Source organism: Syngnathus scovelli, chromosome 21 (assembly GCF_024217435.2).
Source record: "Syngnathus scovelli strain Florida chromosome 21, RoL_Ssco_1.2, whole genome shotgun sequence".
Taxonomy (NCBI): Eukaryota; Metazoa; Chordata; class Actinopteri; order Syngnathiformes; family Syngnathidae; genus Syngnathus; species Syngnathus scovelli.
The window spans coordinates 5,354,118-5,381,352 of NC_090867.1; the positions used below are offsets into that span (position 1 = coordinate 5,354,118).

Sequence of the window (27,235 nt, forward strand, 5' to 3'; positions counted from 1 at the left end):
GTTGGACTCTTCCTCTGCGTCGCACAACTGCAAAAAAAAAAAAAAAGACAGCACTCAGTTGCATGCGGTTCACTTCTGTCGATGTACTCCGTGACCGGCAGATGGTACTCATCTTCATTTGAGGAACTGCTCCCGTCCCTCCAACGCCACGCGACCGAGCCCTGCGACAGACATAAGGAAATGCGATTTTAAAAAAAAAAAAAGTGTGTACACTCTCCTTGTACATTTGATTGCCATGTCACCTCTGGCCAGTCTTGGCCAGTCATGCATCAAGCTCCTCTTCATCACATGGCGACTACTTTTCTTGGGGTGATTTCATCCTTTGAGCCCCCGCTCGCCAATCCCGGGTCTTGTGGCCTCCGTCCGCCGGCTCTTCGTTTCGTGCAGCTTCTCTTCCACCTTGCAAGACACAAGCACAAAAGTCTCGCTTGCGCGGTTGCTTGCCGTCGCTGCGCGTTTGCACTCAATCAAGGCTGCACAACATATTGGAAAATGAGTGATATGACAATATTGGGCCAGACCATTGCATTGACCAAAGTCATGCAAATACTTGGGATGGAAATTAACTATTTGATCTGAAGGCGATCAGTTAGATGTTAACTTTAACTAACCCTAACTTTAACTTAAAATACATGTCTAACAGACCACCATATGGCAGTTTTCCAATACACGTGCAGCCCTATACACGTCACCATTGGTGTCCAAACGGCAGCCTCGGGGCTATTTGCCACAAAAGGCCATTGGACACGGGCCACTAGGGGAGCGCCAAAATACAACTGATCAATGGCATCATCAAATATTAAAATATGCTGTTTACAAGTCAAATCATCTGTTCAAAATTTCACTCAGACATACAGTAGTAGTTTATCTTCATTTTTGCTGTGTCAAGGTCAGGTTCATCAAGACACCAAAATGTCGTAATTGATTAGAGTGTTTAATGAATTTGTGTCAAACGATTGGGAATTTGTTTCAGTATGGGGCCCTTAGACGTTTGGACACCACTGGTGTGAATTAAAAGGAAAAAAAAAAAACTTTCACGCATTGAGGCTGCGCAGGTCGACGCCTCCAGGGAAGCGGGTCTCCCTCAGAACCTGGCTGCAGGATATTTCAGTGATGCCACCCGGCCAGCCCGAAGCGTCCACTTCTGTCAGATCGTGTCATGTCCCAGTCGCCATCTGCAGAAACACAAACAATGTCAGAAACTCAAAGCGCACCCCAAGTTGTAGGTCACTTGCTTACTTGATCCCAGCGGCTAGCTACTCTTTGTTACAGTCGCCGGGTTGGGCCGTGCGTCCCCCCTTTTGCGTCCAGTCTGCAAAAGTCAGAACATGCAATGAGTTGTGCGCTGCTTGCGTCATTATGTCTTGAGCACTCTCGACCGGTGGTTCCTCACTGAACAGCTCGCTCCAACGCCGCCCTACACAGAGGGGATAACAAAGAATGCAAGTAGGACAGTGGTAGGTTAGAAAAAGACAAAATGTTACAATAGTCAACAGGTCGTATCCTAAAATTGGACATTCGGGTCCACATCAAAGTTTTGTTTATGTTTCCGGCACCTCGTGAACCGGCTCGCTCCAACGTCGCCCTACACTGAGGGGATAAAGAATGCAAGTACAACAGTGGTAGGTTAGAAAGACACAAAATGTTACAATAGTCAACAAGTCATCCTAAAACTGGACATTCGGGTCCACATCAAAGTTTTGTTTGTGTTTCCGGCACCTCGTGGACCATCTCGCTCCAACGTTGCCCTACACTGAGGGGAGAACAAAGAAAGCAAGTACAACAGTGGTAGGTTAAAAAGACACACAATATTACAATAGTCAACAAGTCATATCGCAAAATTGGACATTCGGCTCCATGTCAAAGTTTTGTTTGTGTCCATCGACGTGACGTCCTCCCCAAAGGTTACAATGCACCGTCAATGGCAATCCTAGCACAAGACACCGCTGCTCTTATAGCAAGATTGGGGCTTGGGTACCCAAGCTGGTTCCTCAACAAAACCTGAAACATAAAAGGGGTGAAACACGACAAGGATTTAGTTGTGTTGATCGGTGTGACGGACCAAGACGAGTTGAGTCAAGTCAAGAGCATTTCTATTGCCCAAAATCACAGTCAAGTCTCAAAGGGCTTCGCATGTGCAAAAATTGAAGTCCTCCCCCAAAGCACCGGCCGGCTTTCAACCGCTATCCTCGCACAAGACAAAGCTGCTCTGGATCCAGACAAGCCACAACCTCAACCACAACTACGGCGCACCTCTTAGGCAAGTCCAACCATCAGAGCCCCAAACACCTGCCCTCATTTCAAGGCAACCTTTCCGGCGTGCACCCATAACCAAAGGCAACCAGAGCTGCCCCCTCCTGGTCAAATGATCCCCACACATGACATGTCCACGTTGGCGTGCTACTTGATTCTTGACTGGGTGTGAAATTAGTTCTTTACTCTTTGCTCCTCTTCAACCCTGAAAAACATTCAAGACACCATTAATTGAGTGCTAGTAACTACATTTGTGCTATAGCATTCATGCAACATAGAATGACTTAGTGTCTAATCCAACTGGAAAGCAGAGAAATTAATGCTTGCTAAATGTTTTGGGGTCTGGGTTGTTCGCGTGTCGACTGGGAGGCAATGGAGAAATTCAGATGCGATTTTTTTGGGCTATATTTGCAGAGGAAAGGTTTGTAACCATTTTGTCACATTCGATGTTCAAACAAATTATTTGCAAATTAAACATTCACGGAAAATGAGTTCCATTAGACTGAACAAGCCACCACATTAATAGAAAATGGGAGGTGAGCAGTTAACATGTGCATATAAAACATTTGAAATACATTTTAATCAGGCGGGGCAGCACAAAAAAAACACTTTAGTGGAAAAAGAAACAAGCTCAATGTGCTAAATCAAACAAATGGAAATAAATTGTGACACGATATGCTCAGACCTCAACACTATTGTGTCCCTCGAGCGTGGAAATCCTGCAAAAAGCAAAATAATATCGTGAGAAACGGGATTTATTTGTTTGCTCATTTACCCGAGAAGGTCCCACGCGGTGAGTCGCACCTGTGCACAGCTGCACTTGATGAATCTGCGCAGGGCCTGCCTACTTTTTTCTGCGCATGCCCGCTGAAAGACGAAAAATTGTAGATATAAAATAAAATACTTCAAAATCACGCATACGTTTGTGAATCTCAAAATCACATCAAAATTACGCATCTGAATGAGACAATGTACTAAATGTTTGAGCGCGTGGGGTGAAAGCGTGCGAAAGCTGCACACTTTGAAAGGCGCATTTTACGTCATCTACTTACCGCCATGTTGGATATGCGTCACCGAACACGGTGGCGACCAGTGTTTTTAGGGCAGTTATGGTGCTTAAATTGATTTTCAAACTTCAGTAGAGTGGTAGCAAAGTAAAACATCAGGCTCGGGCTTTCAGTCGATGGAAGATATAGCTTCCCTAATGCACAAATTTGTGGCAGCTGCGCCAGGTATCGCGCACGCGCAGATGAAATTCTCCTGGACGGCAACTACATTGGGACAAAAAAAAATCTAGGTGACTTCAAAATACATAAGTAAAAGTCGTCAATTTGATAAAATCGAAACTGTATTAGAATTAAATGTGTGAGTTCGATATTCACAAATGAAAAGACATTGTTTTCGGCACAGAAACAAGAATTTTAATTAACGTCGCAAATTACAGTCAAATGCGCAAAGAATTTGGGGTAATACATTCCATTAAAGGCTGAGAAAAGTGCACTTCGGATATTTTGTACACCTTACGCACACTTGCACCTGCAACGCAAAAGCACAATTGAGGGGCGCAAAGGTGCAAGTGCGAGTGTTTGGACAAGGTGCTACTGAACAAAAAGTGCACTGTCTAAATTGACAATTTTTGTCCGCTAGAGGGCAGTATAAGCTAAAACAACAGGCGTATGACTTGAGGTATGATAGTCTATGGATAAAAAAAATCAAGTCCTCAGCAATATAACCATTATATATTTTTATTATACATGCAAATCCATCCATCCATCCATTTTTTTATAATTAAAAATAGGAACGACCTCAACAACATACCCTTTATATATTTATATTATACATGATTTTTCATTATTTATATTTATATATTTTGATTTATGATTAATGATTTATTTTACATATTATATTTCTTGTAATAATTATTCTTAAGAGCTTCTGTGTAATGATGAATTACTATGAGTGAGTTTACTTAACACTCAAACTGGATGTTTCCATTATTGGAAATTATTGCCAGATCGTAAACATGCTCAGCAAACATTGTTAGCGTGTTGGTTTTTGACAGTAGGGCCAGTTTTATCTTTAAACTTTAACCAAATCAACCTCTGATCTACTCAGTTTGAGGCTAATGATCAAACAAAATAGTGAAAAGAACTTTTTCAAGTCACAGCTCTTGGTGTTGTTTTGGTGGTTTTCACCCTCATCTAATCTACTCTAATCTAATCTAATCTTGGGCCTTCTCTCAGAAATCAGTATTGTCAAAGTTAACCTTTCACCCGAGCAGACGTGAGACTTCCCTGTTTCCTTTTAAATGTTTCAAGTTCTCCTCTCGTTCCAGTGTATATATTAGTCACGCTCTATGACTTCAGACATGATGTTAGTTGTGTCAGGACCGCAAATACGCCAACGGAATCTGCTAACCATCAATCATCATTTCACACTCACAAAACAGCTCAACGCAAAAGCCGCATTTGTGGAAAATATTAACGCGAAACTCGAGCATTACGCTGGCTGCGACCAGCTGACGTCTTGAAGAATGAATGCATCTTGCATGCAATTTGAACACAAATGCATCATGACACAGCACTATCAAGTCAAGATATCCTATCGCTGGGTCTCCTCCCTCACTGATTAACTGTATTCAGATGAGGCGACGTACACACAAGTCTGCACGGCACGCTGCTGCGACCTTTTTGAAACATCCATCCATCTAGTCATCCATCCCGAGCCACGTGCGGCTCATAGTTTGGAGAACAAACTCACCTCTCACCTGTCACAGTCCCAATGTCGGTCACCTGTAGTTCCGCCAGCACCCGGTTGTTGTTGTCAAGGTGCTTGAGGAGAGAAGGAAGAAAAGTCCACCTCATGTTGACAATTTCATGCCCCCTCAGCAACACACAGGTTTGTCTTCTTTATTGCCCTTTAAGACCCCTTAAAATGCATTACAACAGAGAAGGAAAACGTGTGGCTTGATGATTGACTACAACTTACAACCCTCCATTCAGAAGTGGCAACTTTGATGAGTCAATTCAACCTTGGGTGGATGGTTATTATAGTGAGATTATCATTTAAAAGCATTTAATTGTTCTGAGCAACATACATTACGTAAATCAAATTTCAAATGTCTAAATTGTCCAATGGCAACCTCAGATAAAAAATCTGCCTGACACAAGGTGGGGGGGGAACCAAAATGAATTATGGCGGACACCTGATGACAAGCGAGCTCACACACACACACATTACACACCATGGCTAGTGGTGCGCAACGTACACCCGAGATTGGCTTCTCTAGGCTATCACACTCCTTTCACACCTCACAGAATTCCATTACAGGGGGAGCCACATTCAATTATTTGGGGATTGGAAGACTGCAAAAAAATCACTTGCAGAAGACACGCAGACTGAGACACATGCTCACACTCGGAATACAAAACAGCAGTAAACACTTTATGACTTCCCACCTGCTGCTCTGTTGGCAAACTTAACCGTTGGCTGCGTACATGCGGACACTCATACTTTCTAGCTATCAACCAGCGATCAGTTTATCAGTCGCGCAGGATGCACTCTGTCAATAAGTTGCCATTTATGTTCAGGTGTTTCCATAGACATCAGCAAGACTGCGCAGATATGGCCTATCATTGTCAAAAAGTCATGATAAAGATTTATAGACATCTAGCACGATGGAAGATCTACTTTGAGATCAGCCAGTGTGTTTTCAACCCAAAGATAAGCCAATGTGGCCATGAACGTCCAATGACCGCCTCAGAGATTGAAGGTTCTGTTGAAGCACAGCGGTTCATTCGGTTTTATTGAGCAAAGCGGCATTTTTGGGTGATTATCTGTGACGCAGTAGAACAAGAGCAAAGTTAATTTACATGTCAAGGCCGGAAAATATTCAGGCCGACACGTGCGCTGTCATCGGTGGTGTAAATCAAAAGTGTTATTCGATGTTCGTGAGTGTATGTTAAACATTAATGAGCCCTAACAATGATCATTATTATCATTCATCCTTTCTCATGATGTGTTTATGATATTTTAGTGGACAGTAAATACGAGAAAATAAAAATAATATTTACACAGTACAACGGTCCTTTTAGTTTTCAGCGACAGGTCACAAGAGTAGATAATGTTTAGAAACAAAGTATTTTTTTCATAGCACTAAAAGGTGGGATTTGAATATCAACTTGAATTTTAAATATCCACTTTTTTAGGTGACACAAAACATTTGAATAGCAGATTATGTTCTTCTAAATTAACTGGTGCAAATTTCAGGATATATAGATGATCTCTTCATCGGGAAGGAGTGTGAAATTTAATTCTTAGGGTTTGCGTGCGTCTCACTTTTCTAATTTCCCTCAGCCTGTCAAGCCTCTGCTTTCCACCAACCATGACTAGAGCCCCCCCCCCCCCCACCCTCTCTCTGAGCCTGTGTGAGAGAGAGAGAGAGAAAGAGAGAGAGAAGGCGTTAGTGGTGCTGCGTTCGGACTCAAGTGGAGGCTGCTTGTGGGCTGGGTCACACTTGGACTTTAAAAGACACTCGCCGAGCTTGGTGACCAGTCAAGAGGTGCTTGAGTCAAAGGTGTTTTTTTTTTCATTTACACTTGCTGCTGGAAGGCAGACATGGACAAGTTTGTGTGTTCAGTTGTGTTGGTGCTGCAAGTGGTGCGGTATGGTGTCGCTCTGCCAGACAGATGGCTGCCAGGGGAATATTCCAACACGCTGGCCGATGCAGTCAAGTTCCTCAAAAACTACAACAGCACAGCGGAGGAGGTTTTCTTCCATAGCGTGTCGGCCAGCTGGAACTACAACACCAACTTGACAGCGTACAACTCTCAACTCCAGGTAAGGTCGCTCCTGGAATAGTTTCCTGCCAATGTAGTGTGTACACTCCAGATTTGATTTCCAGAATTTAATCGTCGGAAAAATTATAAGCGGCCAACATGCAAGCTTTTATAGATATAAACAGATCTTTTTTTTATTTTTTTTTATCGTTGTGGTTTTTCTTAGGGAAGTCATGACGTTAACAGTAGACTGCAGTGAGTTGCCATCACATGATGCCCGAGGAAAAAAGGGCAGTGGCACGCACCAGTGAAGCCAGACACTAAGAGAGTTTCGAATTATTATAAAAAATAAAAAAAAAGAGCTTACTCTCTCTTCTGAGGCTTTTATTGTGATGTCCATGCTTGTACAGCTGTCACAACAGGAATTCTCCAGGCTTGGAGAACAAGTGGAGATGCGAGCCCCCGCCACGCCGCGCCAACATAATGTGTCTTGAGGCTGTAAGGTGAACAATAAAAGTAGAACAGATCAGAAAGTGGGATGGGAAGCCATTTAAAGGCATCATTTTAAATGTAAAATGACCTTGCATAATTAAATGAAAGTTAGTTGGCTGGTTAAATGTTCATAATGGAAACCAATTAGTTCGCCGCTTTTACCTCTTGCTGGGAAAACCGCAGATAAGCGCGTTCGCGGCAGAAACACGGTCCAGCCTAATCACAACGTGTGTGCAAATATTTTCCCATTTGTGATTGAGTCACTCTTGACCTTGAACAGCATTGCAACATAGCAAAATGCTTCATCGGTCCAAAAAAAGTAAATACATCATGGGAACATACAGCGTGTTGATCTTGTGACAATTTAGGAGGGGATTGAAATTTTGCACCTGCACAAGCTTTTTCTGGGCAACAACAATCCACTATATTAACATTCTGGACATGCTGAACTGAAAATGTAATTCAGTAATTCCCCCACATTTGACGGAGGCCATGTTTATAATAAATAAAAAATAATAATACTGTTTATCCTGTGCCCTCACAAATTCCCAAAACTTGTTTACTTCCAAGATATGCAAAAAAAAAAACCAGCGGGCAGCAAATAGCGCCACGCTTCTTACGTGTCCTTCCCGGTGTGTTCAGGTAAATGCATCGTTGGAGGAGCAGGCCTTCACTGAGGCTTGGGGGATCAAGGCCAAGCAGGTGTTCACCAGCGAGGTGCTCAACACGCTAGAACCCAAAGATAAGAAACTGATGGGCAAAGTCATGGTTCTCGGAGCCGCCAACTTGTCTCCTGAAGAAAGAGGAAAGGTTGGTCTCCAATGATTTGGAGTTATTCTCCAGTGTTAAAAGGATTGACCGATGATTTCCTGTATGTGTTTGTGTTCGCAGTACAACACAATTCTCAGCACCATGGACAGTATTTATTCCACGGCCAAAGTGCATCCGCAGCCAAACGTCAGCTGGAGCCTGGAGCCCCGTGAGTAAAATCGATTGCGGCGGTTGAGGAGGTTCGCGGAGGAAAAAGTCTTCTTATCGGTTCCTGTAAGAGTAACAGGATGGGCAAAGTTACTTCACAGAGGAAGTGTTTTGAATGTTGAGTACAACGCTGGAACAACAGCGCGCTCATAGTGTTGAACTGTGGGGTGCACTGGGAACAATGGCCTGATGTTTTGTCTGCAACATAGCTCAGTGTTTCTCAAGCACTCTCATTTTTTTTTTTTTTTTTTAATTGGCCAAACCAATTTAAATTTGAACCCTCAAAATTGTGATTTAATATCTGATTATATTTATGTATTATTTAATGTACTTTAATTTTAATTTTAATTTTAATTTATTTATTTAGCCCATTTAAAAAAAATATTTATATGGTGTGTATTATTTATTGTGAATAAATAAATACATACAATTGTTCACCACTCATGCATTTGGTCTGTCATCCTCATACCTGACTTTGGAGGGAAAGGAGAACTTCGGCCTCCCTTGTCCAAAGCTAATCGCACGTTGTCCCTTGCAGATCTCAGGGACATCATGGCCACCTCGCGGAGCTACAAGAAGCTTCTGTACGCTTGGGAGGGCTGGCATAATGTGTCAGGTGTTCCCCTCAAGGAGCACTACCCCAAATTCGTGCAGCTCAGCAACAAAGCCTCTCAAGCTGATGGTGAGAAAAATACAACAATGTTCAAGAAGATATTATAAAACAATTTTTTGTAGGATTTAAAGACACGGGGGCAGACTGGCGCTCTTGGTACGAGACGGACAACTTCCAGGAAGTCATCGAAGGCTTGTATAAAACAATCGAACCTCTCTATCAGCACCTGCACGCCTTTGTGCGCCGACAACTCTACAAGCAGTACGGCGCCAAGTACATCAACCTGCGAGGACCGATTCCCGCTCATCTGCTGGGTACAACAACACTCTAGTGGCAATCTGGGAGGCGGGCGGGCATTCGGGGGTCAACACGCTCCAGCGCCAGCTTATCTGGTCACGGTGGATGTACATGCTTCAAGCAGGCATTTCCTATGGAGCCGGCCAGCGCGCTATCCCATAACAAGGATGGATTGTTGCTTGAGTGTGTTTTCTTCCTCGCCCTCAGGAAACATGTGGGCCCAGACCTGGAACAATATCTACGGCTTGATGATACCATTTCCTGACAAACCCAACATGGACGTGACTGGAGAAATGGTTAAACAAGTAAGGGAGGGGCGACGAACACCTTACAGTAAAATGGTTCTTTTGAGATCGATGCAATGTTTTCGTGTTTGGCAGGACTACAACGCTACGAAAATGTTTCGTGTGGCCGAAGAGTTCTTCACATCGTTGGGTTTAGCCCCAATGCCTCAAGAATTCTGGGACAAGTCCATGCTAGAGAAACCCGATGACCGTGAGGTGGTGTGTCACGCGTCTGCTTGGGACTTTTACAACCGCAAAGACTTCAGGTAATCAGGATTTAAAGACAGCTTTGGAGCAAAGAAAGATTATGGCGGGAAATACTTGTGTAGGATCAAGCAGTGCACCACCGTGACCATGGAGCAGCTCTTCACCGTCCACCATGAGATGGGCCACATACAGTATTACCTGCAGTACAAGGATCAACCCGTGGGCTTCCGTCGCGGGGCCAATCCAGGATTTCACGAGGCCATCGGCGATGTTCTCTCTCTGTCCGTCTCCACGCCCAAACATCTGAAGACTATCGGACTGTTGGAGTCGGTGACGTCTGACCCTGGTATAAGAGACGACGACAATCAGATCATGAAATGGAAAAATGTTCAACTCAAATTCCACATTGTGCTCCTTCAGAATCTGATATTAACTACCTGTTGAAGATGGCACTGGAGAAGATAGCCTTCCTTCCTTTTGGCTATCTTATCGACCAATGGAGATGGGGCGTGTTTGGGGGCAACACTCCTCCGGAGCGTTACAACTCTGAATGGTGGTACCTTAGGTAGGTGAATCTTATTCCTATTCAAATATATCACAAAGGCTTAAATGAACATTTTCTTTCAGCATTCAGTTTTGCAAAGCTAGCACAAATGTTTACACTGAGTAACTTTCCATGACTGGTTCCTCGATCCATCTGTTTTTTATTTCTTCTCTCAAGGACAAAATATCAAGGCATCTGCCCACCCACCAAGCGCACCGAAGAGCATTTTGATGCCGGCGCAAAATACCACATACCTGGAAACACGCCGTACATCAGGTAGCATCTTATTTTATCTACTGCAAAAAGTGTTTTTAAAATATTAGACTTGTGTGTGTGTGCGCCTTGAGGTGTTTCTACACACAAAAAAACGTGCAAGGCAAAAAGGAAATAATGCAAAATGGGAATTGAACGTGTTATTGTACACGGTGATCTTAAAGCATTCATCAGAAAGGCCGGTAATGGGATTTTCGACAATACCAAAGCTTTACAATAACAGGAAACTCTCTGCATGGATACCAGCTGCACTTAGTTAACTACAAAAGAAAACAACAAGTGCTAGATGAGGCATTTTCATTTCCAACTTGAAAGGATTGTTTTGTTTTTAGTCAGATGTCATTTGTGGGTTATGCTTGAAGGAAGCAATGCAATTTGTTATTGGTCTTCCAGGTATTTTGTTAGCTTCATCCTGCAGTTCCAATTCCACGAAAAACTGTGCCAGGCAGCCAAACACACGGGAGACTTGCACACATGCGACATCTACCGCTCTGCAGAAGCGGGGGCCATTTTAAAGTAAGTGTTATATCACGAGGCGGGTTAATTTCAGGAGAGCTGCTGCTGTTTAACAAAACACCTTTCTAGGAAAGTTCTTCAGGCCGGTTCCTCCAAGCCTTGGCCTGAAGTGCTCCAAGAGGCTTTGGGTACAAACAAACTGGACGCAGGTTCATTGATGAGATACTTTGATCCCATTATCAAGTGGTTGGAAAAACAAAATGTCGACGAGGTTCTGGGATGGCCTGACTTCAACTGGGTTCCACCCATTCCTGAGGGCTACCCAGAAGATATTGGTGAGAACCAAAAGTTCTGGAACCAGACGACATAGAAATCCTTCACGGTAGATTTCCTTGATTGTTGTCCGTGCAGATAAAAATACAGATGAGCTTGATGCCAAGAATCTTCTGGATGAGTATAACAGTACAGCTGAAGTGGTATGGAACGCTTACACGGAAGCCTCCTGGGCGTATAACACGGACATCAATGAAGCCAACAAGCAGATCATGGTGAGGCCTTGGCTCTCTCTCCGAATGGAACCGCTGCTAAATAAAAGCTAATTTTGTCCACCAGCTTCAGAAGAATCTGGAAATGTCAGCCCATGCTTTAAAATACGGCCAAATGGCGCGGCGCTTCGACACGGAAGACTTCCAGAACGATGCCGTCAAACGTATCGTTAAGAAACTCAGCGACATCGAGAGGGCCGCATTGCCGTCAGCGCAACTTGAAAAGGTTTTTTGTGTCTTACAAACATTTGTGACAGTCAAGCTGCTGCTCCAACTAAGCAAATGTTGATCTTTTAGTACAACAACCTCCTGTCAAACATGGAGACCAAATATAGCGTGGCAGAGGTCTGCAGAGAAAACGGCCAATGTCACCCACTGGATCCTGGTAAGAACCAAAACTCCTTAGTTGACGCCACAGTGAGCCAACACGTTATCTTTCAGACCTTCAGAAGATCATGGCAGAGTCCAGAGATTACGATGAACTCTTATTCGCCTGGAAAGGCTGGCGAGATGCGGCCGGCAAAGTGCTTCGCTCGGATTACCAGCAGTACGTCGAACTGGCCAACCAAGCTGCCAGACTTAACGGTAAGACCTGAAGATGACCATATTATAAAAGTCGATTATACAATCGTATTCTTCTCTCTAGGTCACAGCGACAATGGCGCTTTCTGGCGCTCTCTGTATGAAACGCCCACTTTTGAGCAGGACCTGGAGAGCCTTTGGAAGGAACTCGAGCCGCTCTATCTCAACGTCCACGCCTATGTTCGCAGGGGTCTGTACAATAAGTACGGCCCGAAGCGCATCAACCTGAAGGGACCCATACCTGCGCACTTGCTAGGTAACCTAGCTGGACCTTTCATTTAATCAGAAAAACCACAAGCTAGTCCGCTGTGGAATTCACACTCCAGTCAAATGTTTCTTTTGTGTGGCCACAAATATTCCGCAGTTGGCTGTAGATGTCTTTGGAATTGGGAAGGATTTTCTTTTCTTTCAAGAAACGTCAAGCGTGAGATTGTGTGTGACACCTCCACATAGTTAGGAATGAAAGAATTCAGCTTGGTGAATAAACACGACAGAGCGGAGGTGAATTTTTACGGCGAAATTGTGTCGCTTCAGGTAATATGTGGGCGCAGACGTGGTCTGGCATCATGGATCTGGTCATGCCTTATCCACACGCCACGCAAGTTGACGCCACGCCAGCCATGGTGGCAAAGGTACACGTCAAGTATAATGAAGAAATATTATGAGGAGTAATTTTTTTTTTTTACCTGCACCAAGGGCTGGGACGCCAAAAGAATGTTCCAGGAATCCGATAACTTTTTCACCTCTCTGGGGCTGCTGCCAATGCCAAAAGAGTTCTGGGACAAATCCATGCTGGAGAAGCCCACTGACGGACGCCAAGTGGTCTGCCATGCTTCGGCATGGGACTTCTATAACAGAAAAGACTTCAGGTAAAATAGAACCACCCATGTTTGAAAATGTGATACGACTAAACATATGTCACGTAACCCAGAATCAAACAGTGCACTGTCGTGACCATGGACGACTTGATCACCGTCCACCACGAGATGGGCCACGTCCAGTACTTCCTGCAGTATAAGGATCAGCCCGTGGCATTCCGTGAGGGCGCTAACCCTGGCTTCCACGAGGCCATCGGCGATGTTCTGGCCTTATCCGTGTCCACACCCAAACACCTGAAGACCATCGGCCTCCTGGACAAAGTGGAGAACAATCACGGTGAGTTAGCAGAAACTGAAATGTATATGTGGATACACACAAAGAACTCCTCCTTTTGACTTTCCAGAGAGTGACATCAACTTCCTGATGAACATGGCGCTTGATAAAATCGCCTTCCTACCTTTTGGCTACTTGATGGACCAGTGGAGATGGAAGGTGTTTGATGGTCGCATCCCACCATCTGAGTATAATAAAGAGTGGTGGAACCTCAGGTAAGAAAATCCCTGTTTGAGAACCGCTGAGGAACATTAATGGTTGTTTTTGAAACGCAGGATGAAGTACCAAGGCTTGTGTCCGCCCGTCCCCCGCACAGAAGATGACTTTGACGCAGGTGCAAAGTTCCACATCCCTGCTAACGTTCCATACGTGAGGTGAGTGTTGTTCTAATCCATCACTGATTAATCGACAAACATATAAGCATGTTTATGACAAGGAAATGATATGATCACCTCCTCCACAGGTACTTTGTAAGCTTCATTATCCAGTTTCAGTTCCACCAGGCCTTGTGCAACGCCGCCAAGCACGTGGGGCCCCTGCACACATGTGACATTTACAAATCAAAGGAGGCTGGGAAGCTTCTAGGGTGAGTGTACACTGCGAAACGTGAATCATGTCATAAATATAAAGTCAACGTGGTTATGATGACGCCTTATCTGCAGAGACGTGATGAAGCTGGGTTTCAGCAAACCTTGGCCCGAAGCCATGACCATGATCACGGGCCAGCCCAAGATGAGCGCCAAGCCACTCATGGAATATTTCGAACCTCTCATTAAATGGCTGGAGCAAGAGAATAACAAGAATAAGGACATTCGAGGGTGGCCCGATTACGACTGGAAGCCTTTGAGTAAGTATGAATAAGTCAGACATATGGGAAGCGCATCTTCTTCCGAGAGGAACTAGTAAAAAGATTTGCTGGAAGACTATTTGGGGTTGCAGTTTACAACGCAATCTTTCTCCTGCTTGTTTTCCTGATGAGATCCTGTTGAAAATTTGTGGCCAGATTAGATTGATGGGAGTGAACGAAAGCGCCAGGGAGAGACAACAGCAGCTGTTGTTGTTTGTTTGGACAACACGCACACACACGCAGTTTGGGTTTAGTCAGCACACTAACTTGCCTTCTCATCAGATTTTCATTTCGCATGAAGTATCGGCTGGCTGGTATCGGATCTGTCAAAACTGTTCAATAACAACAACATGCTTACTCATTGTTCTTTGCACATCCAGACGATGAGCCCAAGGTGGACTTCCTAGGAATGAAGGTAGACAGTGCATCTGCAGTTGCGGCCCAGTGGGTCTTGTTGGTCCTGGGTCTGGTCCTGCTGGTTGCCACCATCTTCCTAGCCTACAGATACAGGAAGTCAAAGAGGTCCAGCAGGTCGCTATCAACAATAGAGCTCAAGCAAAAAGACTAAAGAGCAACAGGGCAAAATGTGAATATCGCTGTGTTGTTTTTCTGTACAGTGCATCTGATCACATTTGATTTGTTTTGTTCAGTCTTGTATATTTACTGTACACTCCAATTATATTTTTTTGCCTATGCAAAATAACATTTTGTAATTTATTTGTAATATGTTAATATGTAGGGAGGATATATTTGTAATGTCATCGATTGTGTAAGCATTTTTTTTTGGGATGTTTCTTATTTCTACAATAAAAAAAAACTGACGGACTTTGTCATGACATTTGCAGAGAATTCATTTGACAGAACTGAATTACATTAAAACTGCACAGTATAAAAAAATCAGAGCATTTTTAGCCCCCCCCTCCCTCCCCCATCCATCCTGAGGAGTCAAAGGGGCCTCTGTTAGGTTTGCAGTTCTCAGTGTCACAGCAGAATACCTGGCAGCTCTCAGGTAACATGAGCAAAAGCAGCAAGGCAACATTTTGTCCCACCAGAGACGACTGAATCAATGTCTTCTTAGTCCAGCTTGCTTTCAGGTGCTGAAAGCTTCCCAAAAAGTCTTGGACGGCATTCCAAAGTCCCGTACAAATAAAACAACAAATGATGTCCACTCACTGGCCAATACACTAGCACAATCATTTTTTTTTTTGTTAATTTGCAAAATTAATCAACAAGTCAAACATATAATTTCCCTTGTATTAAAATAAGAAGTGCCCAGTGAGTGTACACTATAAGTTCATTCAAATAGTCAATGAAACATTTTAGCATAGCTACACATTGTCTGGTTCTTCACAACATGAAGCTTTGCGGAATCCAGTGTTGTGACTCCCTGTGTGAGATCATCCTAAAGTGATCTGCAATGTTCACACAAAACGGTAATAAATAATCATCAAGTCAAGGCCTTGGGATTCAAAAGCGGCTCCATCAAAGTGAGAGAATCCAACACATTAGTATCGCCGCTCTGTCTGCTGTGGCATTCAGGTCGCTTGTATCTCGAGGCACTATTGTGATTAAAATCATGGAAAAAAATTCACGGCTTCAATAAAAAATAAAAAAAGTCATCACGTGGGAATGAAAAGAATAAGAAAACGACCACACCAAATCCTGAACATCAAAACAAGCGGCAATATTCAATTTGCAACACTGCAGTCAGTAAGAATACTAAACAATTACAATCTCTGAGGCAAAAATGTTCCATATATTGCACGGAGAAATTGACAATTTTTTTTATCCAAAGTTCCTCCAGACCGAGTCCAGTGTTCTTTGGCCCGTGTGCCAGTCAGTAGTAGAAACGTTGCGTCTCCGTCCAGTTGGTGACCCAATACTTTGGGTGTAGCTCCTCTGGCTGAAATCTCACGTTGAACTGATAGCGATCGGCCTTGCGAAGTTTCACCCCGCGGTGCTTTGGCATTATCCGGTAGTAGAGGGATCGCTTGAAGAATTCAAGCTGGGGAGAAAAGAAGTGACACGAGAGACTAAGGCACAGTGAAGATTTAAAGGCGGCTTGAGAACCACATTTAGGAGATTTAGATTCTTTACAGAGACGGAGCGTCGGGAAAGAGCGAGGGGTGACCCCGACTACCCCCACTCGGGAAAAACGTGGAAAGAAAGCACAAGCGAGGTATACAGAAAACACTCATTCCCATTAGAATGCATGTAAATGCTGAGAGCTTTTAGAGAAAATTATAAAAGTGTTCATTTATTATTATCTTCAAGCTTATTATTATTTTGAATAAAGGTAAATATTTAAACTTTTTTTTTTTTTACACCAAAATTAAATACGAAACAACTTTTTGGTGCATTTTAGCAAAACTCTCAGCATTCACACAATGACAAGCAGCTTAAGTTCCAGCCTGAAAAGGAAGCGAGGAGATGTTAATTGACATTACGACATAATTACGCAGAAGCAAAGGCGTCAGAAAGAGCGAGGAGGCCAGACCATCACTAGAAAAGTTAAATCCATTCATGGCAGGGGTTCTATTACCCAAAAGCCCCACTGGTGTGTGCAGTTGTGGACCCATAGTGGGTCTCAGTAGTCCTCAGTCAGCCTCTCTGTCTCAGAGGGCTGGATCTTCATCTCAGCCTTCTGGGCTTTGGCCTCATACATCTCCCTCCTGCTGGCCCTCTGGAAGAAGCCACACTGCATGGAGGTGGACGTGAAAAAGTTAGACTCGATCGGGCCGTGCGAGTGTCCGGGAAGTTTTGAGAACTAGGTCAGTGGTGTGCTAGGTCCACTTGATAGACAGGGTGGGCTCACCTTCCAAAGTATAAGAATGATGATTCCTAGAAGTAGAACGCCTGCTACGATGGCAGAGATGATGATCCACAGAGGAAGTTCATAAGGCGTCTCCACCCGAGCCTCCGGTTCGATATCCACCGTGAACTACATCCGAGTGAAAGACGGCAGCCATTTTAAGTCTAGCTGTTAATGACGGTTGATAATTTCGACTTGACGTGCCTTACCAGAGTGCTCTGCCTTTCCATTTTCAGGGTGGGGGTGTCCGTCATGAGTTTCAGTGTGGCTTTACCTACAACTTTGATCCACAAAGCATTGGCAAAGTCCTGAAAGGTACACATCATATATTTGTTACTGCTCTCGTGTAAATATTGATTATTATTGTTGTAGCTGATAAAAGTACCTCCAGCATGGTGCTGTTCCACAAGCGAGCACGGACGTGAATCTTGGCTGAGTTGGTCATGTTCAACAAAGGACACGTAAAGGTCACGCATCTCGCCGTGCCCTTGGAGCATTCCTGAAAAACACAAAGAGGAAACATCAGTACATGAAGAGGGGGGGAAACTCACCAACTCACTAACTCAACTCACCAACAGGGCCGATTGTTTTCGCGGCGTGAGCAGCGAGAGGGTCGCTTGCGGCTCTATCGTCTGATCGTCCGACTCAATCTGCCTTTTGACGCGTTTCGCTGCATTTTCTGACAACTGCAAAAGGAACGTGGGTAAGGAAGCAGAGCAGACGGAGACATGACATCAGAAACAAAATGAATGGCTTTGATGAAGCCATCAGCCTCTCAGAATAGCATCCCAACTTCTATTTTCGATTTTGTGGCCCAGGGAGGCTCAAATGTGGTGAATCGGACATTGTTCCCCGAAGGACTTTAACACAGGCTTTTGCATATGAAGCACTTTCAAAACCACTGCTCAGACAGGCGCACCACTGCTATTAACACATCATGCATGCGGTGGGATTGCAGAGTGGAAACATCTCACACCGGCCACTACATTAGGCACACCTGCGTCTCATAATCAGGATGTCTTTCTATGAGATGGTCCTAGCTAATAGGAAAGTAGTAATTGACATCACTGTATGCTGTGAATGCTACATCTGATATGTTGGGGAGAAGCTAAGTTTAGCCTGGGTTGTTAGTGGGAATCAAATCTTCTCAAAGCTATTTATGTTTAAAGGGTGATGTTGTAAAATCAGTTTGACACATGAATGATACACAGGCATAAAGCTAAAAAAAAGGAAGCTCACGGTTAAGTTCAACGGGTTGATGACGTCTCCAGGCGGTCGACATTCGCTCTGGGACTGAGTCTGAATGGTAATCTGAGTCAGGTACAAGAGCCACTTCCCGTTGGATGCCTCAAAGGGCCACTCAAACTCCACAGCCAGGGTCCCCAAGTCCCCTAAGGGCGGCCCCCTCATGTTAACCTAGTGATAGAGGCAAAAAAAAAAAAGTCATGAAGTGAACGGACAGCCACAGTTCCTCTTGAGCCCTAAATAGCATCCACCCCCGCATACAGCCATGACTTGTTTCCTCAAAATAATATTAACCATCTGACAGTCCAAGGCGTCAACGAGGGAGTAGAGCTGAGTGGTTGAGGGTGACTCACATTGAAGGTGAACTCAAGTAGACTTCCCACGTTGCTGCTATTCACCATGGCCGACTCGCCCATCACCGTGCCGCCAAATTTAGTCTGGATGAGTGCATTTACACTGCACGGAAAGAGGTAAAAAAATAAAAATGGGTCCAAAAAATAGATAAAAATAAAGATTTTTTTTTTCTTTTGTTGTATTCGACTCACATGGAAAAGGAGGGGAGGATGGTATTCTCAATCAGCAGGCTGACTGGCACAGGAAACAGGTCGTTCTGCTCACTGAGACTAAAGAAACCAATCAAATGACAGCGTTTCATTCAAGCCTTTCTCATTTTTATCATTATTATCATAGCGTCAACATTTAAGCCCTTACGTCGACAGCAGCAGCTGAGTTTGGATCTCCTGCGTGTACAAATCTATGCCTGACGTCTCCAACCACAAGATGAGTGATACCTGTTGACAAAAATGGTTTTATTTTCAGAAGATGCCAAAAAAATAGTTCAAGGAATCCCAGACGCACCTTTTCCTTGCCTTTGAGTGGATTACCCAATTCACAAAGGACGGTGCCGTCATAGCGACATTCAACATCATGATCCTAAACAAAAAAAAATGAATTATTTAGATTTAAATATAAACATGCATGCCTATGTGTGTAAGTGTTGCTACGGTGTCATCTGCTGCCCCCTGTTGACCATACCTGGGACCTGACGGCAGAGTATTTGAGCGCATCGGGGATGGTGACGTTGAGCATGGCCTGGTGGGCGTCCTCAGCCAGCTTTCCTCTTGTGGGAAAGTTAGTCACCTCCACAATCAGCTTTATTATCTTCATACTGCTGTTAAACTGGAGGATTTGGGATTTGTCCTTCCTGGAAACATGAACCAACATGAAGCTTTCCTTTTTTTTTGCTGGAATTCAAATTATTCATTTTTTTTGTCACCGTGGAAAGGGGTTTTCCTTATTGTCGGCAAATTGGGCCGTCAGCTGCAGGTTGCTGGTGCACTTGTTGTCGGAGCCGCACTCCTTCTGGAAGTTAATCTGGTAACAAAGCAGGTTTGAGATTGAGAATGCATGCGGTAGCATTAGTGTAGTAATACGACCTTGTATGCACTTTGAACCTTACCTCACTTCTTTGGGTGAGTTTCTGGCCTTGACTGAGAATGGCAAAGGAGTCCAGGTTCTGAATGGCGCGTCTTGATTTGGCTTTTTGTTCATCTAAGGATATGTTGAGGGAAAAGACCACTGGCTCCAGTTTGTCCCTCACAGGGGCCTTAAAAGCAATTTTTAAAATGACAATCGATATCAAAATGATCTCATTCTGAGAACCATATAAAGAACGTACCACAACAGTCAAGCTGAGTTCATGACACTGAATTTGTGAGTCTGGCAGGGTCAACAGGCCCGTATACGTGTCATCACCGTTTTTCTGGAAACGAACCCGGGGGCTCCTTCTCCTATCAATGTCGGCCTCCACTGTGTACTTCACCACTGCCACGTGATCAAAAAGTGTGTTTATGTTCAAGTGAGACACACAATCATATGTGACTTACCGATGTTTTTCTTGAAGTTTTTGTTGCCGTTACTTAAGGTGAAAGACACGCAGACAGTGGCCATGATGCTGGGAAAGAAAGAAATTCAAATATATTAAAACACTTCAAATATCCACTTTGACCTTGACGCTCGCTCACCATGGTGAACTCCCTTCGCACTGATTAGGATCCACAATCTTTGGCTCCACATTGAAGTCCTTAGTTAAGTGGACAACAGGCCGAGTCCTGTCATAAATAAATAACAACAAATAAGCAGGATAAATATTTAACATCACCTTTATACAAATATCCCACCTTAGCAGTGCGATGCGGTCGTCCAGGGAGCCCACCAAAATGTCAGGGTAGCTGTTGTCATCCATGTCCATGCCTCCATTGATGGAGTAGCCAAACGTTTGGAATCCTCCGCCAGCCACCGACTTGCCCTCGATCACCTTTTGAGAGCAGATCAAATGTTGACAGCGGGCATGAAGAGCTTGAAGTGTTCACCACATTACCTGGCTGGGTTGTGCCGAGACTCCCTCTTTACTTCCCATCCAGATATAAACCTTGCCCGTGTCGTGGAATGGAGCTCCCACGGCAAAGTCTGCAGATAGAAAGACATGTAATGACAGTGAAAGGCCAGTAGAGGGCAGTTTGACACTGTTATGCACAGGTTAGTGCTCCACTAGCCGTTTTAAATTGACTAATTATGCTGTATAGCGTATTAAATAATGAAATTATTTATTTTGATTTTACATAATATTTAAAATATTTACTATGCTTAACCATTTATGTAATAAAATTACACAGGACGTGTTCAATTAACCAATCAAACAATTTTTAATTTTACTATTTTATGTTTACAAAAAAAACTAAAATTTTGTTTTAATACCACAGTAAACTGTTAATTCCTTTTAATTTGGCATCATTAATCTAATTTTTTATTTTATTTTTTTTTCACAATAAATTATTTAATAAATTTAATCTGCTCGCCTTGGAATCCGTCCTGGTTGATGTCACCAATGGCGGCCACTGCGTTGCCAAATGCGGAGGATGCCGGGCCCTTAAGCACCATAGTAGAAACGTTCTGGAAGGAGCCATTCTCATTCATATAGATATAAACGGCTCCTCCTTCATCCTTCTTGCGGTCAAAGTAAAACGGGGCACCAACAATTAAGTCATTCCAACTGCAAACACAGGAAAACAAAAATCTGCCTTAGAATGTCAATTTTTGTGCCCAACTGTCAGCCTCCATAAAGTTTGATTCATGCATGAAAAGAAGAGGCAGAAGGTGATTTGGCCATGATATCATAGCAAACACCTTGAACGGGCTGCTGACAGCTTTTCAACTCTGCTTAGATGTACTTCAGTGCACATTCCGCATAACACGACAGGTCACGGCCATGAAGCAGTGTGCCGGCTGGCTTTGAGAGCCAAAAGATAACATGACTGCAAGATCAACCTAGTCTGGAACTTTTTGGTAACATATAGATCAAATATTGTGATTTTATGACCACATACTTGTCATTATTAAGATCGGTGACAGCCAGACTGCTTCCAAAATACGAGCCCACTTGTTCACCAGGGATGATGAGCGCCGTCTCGATGTTGTTGTCAGTCTTCACCCCGAGAACCACGGAACCCTTGGACTCATACCTGGGGGATCCCGTCACCACTGTGTAGTCGTTAATACTCAGCAGGCGCTTCTCTTCAAGGACGGAATAACCTGCAGGGCAAAGATTTTAAATTGGACCTATATATAAAACTCCAGGGTGTAATAATAATAGTAATTATTTGTATTTCATTACAAAAAAAAAGAAAAAAAGGCTTAGAGCGGATCCTTGATGCACCTCAATGAATTTCCTAATTGAGCTATAATGACTTTAAAAAAAAATTCAGACAAATTACCAGACGTATGAAACAAACATTTACCCATATAGTAGAGTTTATTTTGTTTTTTCAGATTATATTGTTGTTTCAGAGAGCCAAAGTCTTTTTCGATGGAGTCCCATGAATTGGCAGGATCAGGATTTCTCCATATAACATGTACATTTCCTAGAGGAAACAGAAAAAAGTTATTCTTCATGCAAATAATCACTGTGAGAATAATCCATTTTGTTCCCGGCCGGCCGGGACTCACCTTGCCACAAGTAGCTGCCCGGGCTGCCCATGTAGATCTCGTCTTCCGTCATGCCGCCCGAGATGCCCATGTTGCACAGGCCTTCGTCTTCCATATCGGAAGTGGGGTCGCACAACTCGTAGGTGTGAGTCTGCCAGTCGTCATTGAGGTCAAAGGTCAGGTCGTTACTCCTCACGTAGCACTTTCCGATCATCCGCCGCTGCTCCCCTGAGCCACTTCCGAAGATCTTGACGTAGCGATGGCCGCAAGCCTGCACACCAAAGAACACACACAAGTGTATGGACACCGTGATTTTGTGACCGCATTGAATGGGAGACTATAAATGATGGCCGCCGTCTCACCAGTATGCGTCCGGACGACTGGACTCTCTGGCTGGCCACAGTCACGCCGAGCCACATGCCCTCCACCATCTCCGACGGGTCAGCTGTAAATGCGTCAAAAAAGTGGCACTATTAAAAAGCCGCTTGTCAATCATGTCCTTGATGGTAACTCTTCTCCTTACTCACTCGAGCTGACCAGATCCATTCTGGAACAGTCCGAGGCGTCCGTGGTTATGGGGCAGGAGTAGACAGCACCTGTTTCATTGACATTTGTCAGCGATAAGGATTTCTCTTTGGGCGCTCCTGCTAGAAGCCTGGACACACACACACAAGCAGACACACACAGAGTTGCAGATAAAGATGACAAGATTACATCGCAGTCTTGTCATGGTGTATGATTGTATACAAAGACGACAGCAGCGTGAAAAATGAGCCACGTGCAGAAAAGAAAAACCTCACGAAAGGTTGGCAAAACTAGATTATTTGGAGAAAAAAAATGAATGGCGTATGAAAATCTTTTTGCCGTGTACATTTTGACACGCCTTTTAACACAGCGACCTTTGAAATGGCGGTGGACGCGACAGCCCCACATTTATTATCTGTAGGAAGAAAGCGAGGACAAACCTGTTTATGGCGGCTGATCTGTTTAATCATGCGTGGAGGGAGGAAAAAAAGTCAAGCGACCAAAGTGAGATGTCTGTTTGCGGTTTCGAAGAAAAAAAAAAAAAAATCCCCCATAGACACCTGCAATCTTATCAGCAAAAGCTAGACACAACTACGTCCTCTCCAAAGTCTTTTGTGGGCAAAGACAGATCTATTTTTATTTTTTTAGATTACAAAGCAATAAAACGCAAAAAGGAATTTTAATGCAAACACGTTCCAACTATCCTATCACTATCACAAGAAAGATATGATCAGCCCTGAAACAATTATCTGGCCTTGGCGATGACAACTAGCTGGAGCCAAGATGGCCGCCGGTCGTGATTGGAGTGTCCGATAAATGAGATTCCATGAAAGTTTGTAGACATTGCTGAGTTACAGAATGTGTGGAATCCGCGTTTTGTGTTGAATACATTTCTCCTGTTATTGTCACCACCGAGCTAATGTAACACACAAAGTAGCAATAAACAACTTCAGAGCTGTCCTGACTCAGCCATGACAACGGCAAGTCAAACAATGAATGTTTGCCTCTCTTGCCAGCTCATCACCTCCTCATAAAGACGCTGACAAGAGCTCACGGGAGGGATGGCGAGCGGGCACCGAGCGCCTGCATTCCAAGTGAGTATACGGGACGTGTTGAAATCTGCCCTCTGCTACTCAGCAAGTGACTTGAACTACATTTATTATGGTTTGCACGCCCAGATGAGGTGAGAGTGGCTGCATTCTTCACATCACGACTAAGAGGACACCATTTATATAGCAGTCTTACTACCCAGGGCTCGACCCATCAATCAGCCGCACTCGGATGTGACCTTGGCCCGGTCGTATAAACATGTCGACGTGCTCCAAACTCTTCTATTATCTAATAACATAACAAAAAGCTACTAAGCAAAGACGGAAATCAGAACGCTTCCACTCGGCGAAGACTTGACTCCGTGTAACTGTCATAAATACATACATTGCTAGCCGACCAGTCAAAACAACACACTGTGTACACCTGACTCACACATGAACTGGCAATGGACAGTAACGCGACAACCTTCAAGAATTAAAATGGACTTGTAGAAAAATAAAATTGTGTGGTTTGAAATGGTGATCACTGATTCTGATGTTACGTCACACAATGCTGAAATATGAAAACATGTGAACAGGAAGTTGGCAACAGTGTGAAAAATATCTTGGCTCGGAGTGAACAATACAATCTTCATAGTCATTCAATTCAATTGAAGGTCAGGTACACAATAACAAGGGATTATCGCACAGACAGCGGCCTTCAACCACAAAAATGTAATCTTTCCAGTCATCCGCCGACAAAATAAACTGAAACGAGGAGCGGGATGAAAGAGAGCTCATAAAATGTGGACACCTTTGAATCAAATAAAATGAATCACATCCAATGACAACAAAAAATGGGTCACCTGTGTTGTTCCCACCTTGTCAAACGCTAACTCAGCTGGTCAAACATCCTGTTTGCAGCCCACCATCTGCCACCGGTGAAACAAACTCATTTCGAAGCCGGAGCGACAATTGAAACGCGTCACGGCAACCAACTAACGAGTTGACAGAACCATACCGTGTGTAAGCCAACACTCGTTTCAAGGATGAAAAATGGTCTGAGAGGTATTGAAGCATATAGTTTTTCTAGTGACAGGTGACCCTCATCCACCCGGAGGCCAGCTAACTTACACCGGCTTCTTTTCCGCACAGGAGCAAAAAAAGGAAAAGGATCTCTTACGGCTCTGCAGGTAGCCGTAATGAAAGCCCCAGACTAAGAGAATCTTCTCTGTGGAGAATAGCAGGAGGTGCAACATCCTGCTGGGATCTATTTCAGCAAGTTATTAGAGGCCGTCGTTCAGTTGGGACACAAACATGGACACACACAATAAATAGGGAGCCTTTTACCATGAGCTTGTTTGTGTTCGTAAAGCTTAGTTTGACCTGCTTAATGTGTTCTCACAGTAAAAAAAAAAAAAGGGGGGGGCGGCACCAGCTAATTAAATGGCGGACTTTTACGGCCCGGGGCGGATAAAGTCAGACAGAGGTGAAAAAAAAAAATTAATTTGGAATTTAATTGGAGATTTTTTGGGGGGGGTCTTGATGACACATTGAAAGAATGGTCTCTGCTAGGAAATGGAGTGAATTCCCGACAGATCATCACCATGACTCCTGTCTTGTCTCAACCTGAAACCTGGCAGGTTGTGACTGTGCACAGAAGGCTAATACATTCCACACATACCGTGGGGTCAGGGAACTGGAAGAGCCAATAGGTGGCCAGCTGACTGCCCGGTCCCTCCTCCTGACTACAAAAGAGAACAAAAAAAGCCCACCAAGGAGACTTGAATAGGCGACTGCTAGTGGACCTGTACAATCCAGCCTCAGGTAGTTCAACTTTGACTTCAAGCTAGTCCAAAAACTGTCCCCACAGAGCCAATATACTAGATTCAAGCTAATTGCTTAACGGTGTCAAGAGTCCATTGCATTTACTTTATTGCCAAAGTGGGAGTGTCGGTCGTGTCTTGACTTTCATCCCGTCTGACTCATCCCCACTTTTAAGTGGTAGTAGGACTTGTTGAAGCTGGTTCATGCGCTTGTATTTTTTTAAAAAGTGCACTCAATAGGATGAAACTAAAAACAAGTGTCATCATATATTTAGTCGGAGGAGTTGCTGGGGACCCTCCTCCGTGCAACTAGCATGTGGTCCACTTCTTGAGTGTCAGTCCACTGAGGATGTGTGAGACTCGATCGATAGCATGTCATATGGACACTGCTCCTCATTCTTCTCACACCAATGCACATCTTTGTCCCGCTTCACTGAGATGAGACAGTGATGCTAATAATCTTCCGCTCGGAAAGGCAATGTGTATCGGTTTGCCACTTTTTGTCGACTCCTCAAAGTGGAGGCGGGACGTAGATAACAGTAGGGGGCACTGTAATTGACCGGGGTTCAGGTTCTGACATTAAATAAACAATGATATCATTCATTTGGAAGAATAGTGTGCATGTCTCTCACACTTTAGAAAGTATGGTGGCTTTTATTTCAAAGAGGATAAAGAATATATGCCTGTGAGGATTGTCACACAAGTTACACATTACGTTTGTGTGGACTCCAGAATGGCTGAATATGCACAAAGAGGAGCTAAATGCACACTAAGACACGCAGACGCTCCACTTTGCCTGAGGCGGGACAATTTACCAAGCCCAGCTGTTTTACCTGCAGCTACGGAAAAAAAATCTCACCCAAATGAAGTCATTTAAGCAATTTAAACCTTAAAAGGGCCCATTGTTTTTTCTTAATCATATATTTCAATAACTTATAAACAGAGAATGTGTTTTTTTCTCACAACAGTTTAGTAGTGGAAAAGAATATGGCTGCTTTTCTATGTGCTCAGTCAGCTGTAAGGCGGCAGTATCTGGTTCCGCCCACTGGGTCAAAGCAGGTGTCAGTTGTTTCCAAGCCATCAAACCAGAAAAAAAAAAAAAAAGTAACTTACAGGTATTTCCTGGAGCCCTCCGTCTGTTCATGCATGGCTACAGACAATCCAAAGAAGCTCCCTTTGGTTTTCCCCTCTTTGATCACCGGGAAGCGCTCGTCCACGTTGAATCCACGGCACACGGGAGCTGCGTGGACAAAAAGCAGCAATGTGCAAAAAAGTAGCCTCGGGGTCATTTTGTTTCTTTAGAGCGGCAGGTCCTCGCCGATAGGTAAAAGACAGCAGGGACCTCCCAATGCAATAGCTGCAATCCCGACGTGCGCTCGCACACTCATTGAGAAGGTGAGCGCTTGCTCGCTCTCTCTCCCCCCTCCCTTCTCTCTCTCTCTCTCGCTCTCCCATTAATACCCAAGCGGCCCACCTCCACATGAGCTCTGTGCCTCTGCCCACCTATCGGCCGC

At 44.1% G+C, this 27,235-nt stretch overlaps 2 protein-coding genes across 3 annotated transcripts; one reads left to right on the forward strand and one right to left on the reverse strand.

Moving 5' to 3' along the window:
• Positions 1-2,640: 2,640 nt before the first annotated feature.
• Positions 2,641-27,147, reverse strand: itga3b (integrin, alpha 3b). 2 transcript variants are annotated; one of them, XM_049759406.2, is made up of 33 exons: positions 26,835-27,147; positions 22,870-22,997; positions 22,705-22,787; positions 22,364-22,613; positions 22,156-22,278; positions 21,745-21,949; positions 21,217-21,410; positions 20,739-20,827; positions 20,539-20,675; positions 20,383-20,469; positions 20,245-20,312; positions 20,037-20,182; positions 19,818-19,964; positions 19,635-19,732; positions 19,394-19,562; positions 19,217-19,291; positions 19,070-19,149; positions 18,904-18,981; positions 18,712-18,814; positions 18,353-18,529; positions 17,686-17,799; positions 17,499-17,612; positions 17,323-17,421; positions 17,117-17,242; positions 16,844-16,999; positions 12,989-16,306; positions 10,340-10,484; positions 8,971-10,245; positions 8,144-8,565; positions 7,399-7,527; positions 5,014-5,181; positions 3,058-3,120; positions 2,641-2,972 (listed from the first exon to the last, which is right to left on the reverse strand). In XM_049759406.2, the coding sequence occupies exons 1-25, from the start codon at positions 27,008-27,010 to the stop codon at positions 16,889-16,891; spliced, it is 3,177 nt and encodes a 1,058-aa protein (XP_049615363.1). In that variant the 5' UTR covers positions 27,011-27,147; the 3' UTR covers positions 2,641-2,972; positions 3,058-3,120; positions 5,014-5,181; positions 7,399-7,527; positions 8,144-8,565; positions 8,971-10,245; positions 10,340-10,484; positions 12,989-16,306; positions 16,844-16,888. The 2 variants fall into 2 exon arrangements, with proteins under 2 accessions (XP_049615363.1, XP_049615364.1); XM_049759407.2 differs by having other exon boundaries at positions 2,641-3,120; positions 5,014-5,084.
• Positions 6,725-15,137, forward strand: ace (angiotensin I converting enzyme (peptidyl-dipeptidase A) 1). The gene is made up of 25 exons (XM_049759405.2): positions 6,725-7,092; positions 8,166-8,333; positions 8,415-8,502; positions 9,040-9,183; positions 9,237-9,428; positions 9,619-9,716; positions 9,792-9,961; positions 10,025-10,248; positions 10,323-10,467; positions 10,624-10,722; positions 11,113-11,235; positions 11,305-11,510; positions 11,587-11,723; positions 11,788-11,946; positions 12,018-12,105; positions 12,162-12,305; positions 12,367-12,558; positions 12,837-12,934; positions 12,999-13,171; positions 13,234-13,457; positions 13,525-13,669; positions 13,730-13,828; positions 13,918-14,040; positions 14,117-14,301; positions 14,682-15,137. The coding sequence occupies exons 1-25, from the start codon at positions 6,871-6,873 to the stop codon at positions 14,867-14,869; spliced, it is 3,834 nt and encodes a 1,277-aa protein (XP_049615362.1). The 5' UTR covers positions 6,725-6,870; the 3' UTR covers positions 14,870-15,137.
• Positions 27,148-27,235: the final 88 nt, after the last annotated feature.

Bases quoted from the DNA above. Each gene is read 5' to 3' on its own strand.
- ace (XM_049759405.2), top strand. From the start codon at position 6,871: ATGGACAAGTTTGTGTGTTCAGTTGTGTTGGTGCTGCAAGTGGTGCGG. The intron at 9,717-9,791 runs GTAAGGGAGGGG...CGTGTTTGGCAG, and splicing joins CTGGAGAAATGGTTAAACAA to GACTACAACGCTACGAAAAT. The intron at 13,458-13,524 runs GTGAGTTAGCAG...TTGACTTTCCAG, and splicing joins CAAAGTGGAGAACAATCACG to AGAGTGACATCAACTTCCTG.
- itga3b (XM_049759407.2), bottom strand. From the start codon at position 27,010: ATGACCCCGAGGCTACTTTTTTGCACATTGCTGCTTTTTGTCCACGCA. The intron at 19,965-20,036 runs GTACGTTCTTTA...ATTGCTTTTAAG, and splicing joins AACTCAGCTTGACTGTTGTG to GCCCCTGTGAGGGACAAACT. The intron at 17,000-17,116 runs GTGAGCCCACCC...ACCTCCATGCAG, and splicing joins TCATTCTTATACTTTGGAAG to TGTGGCTTCTTCCAGAGGGC.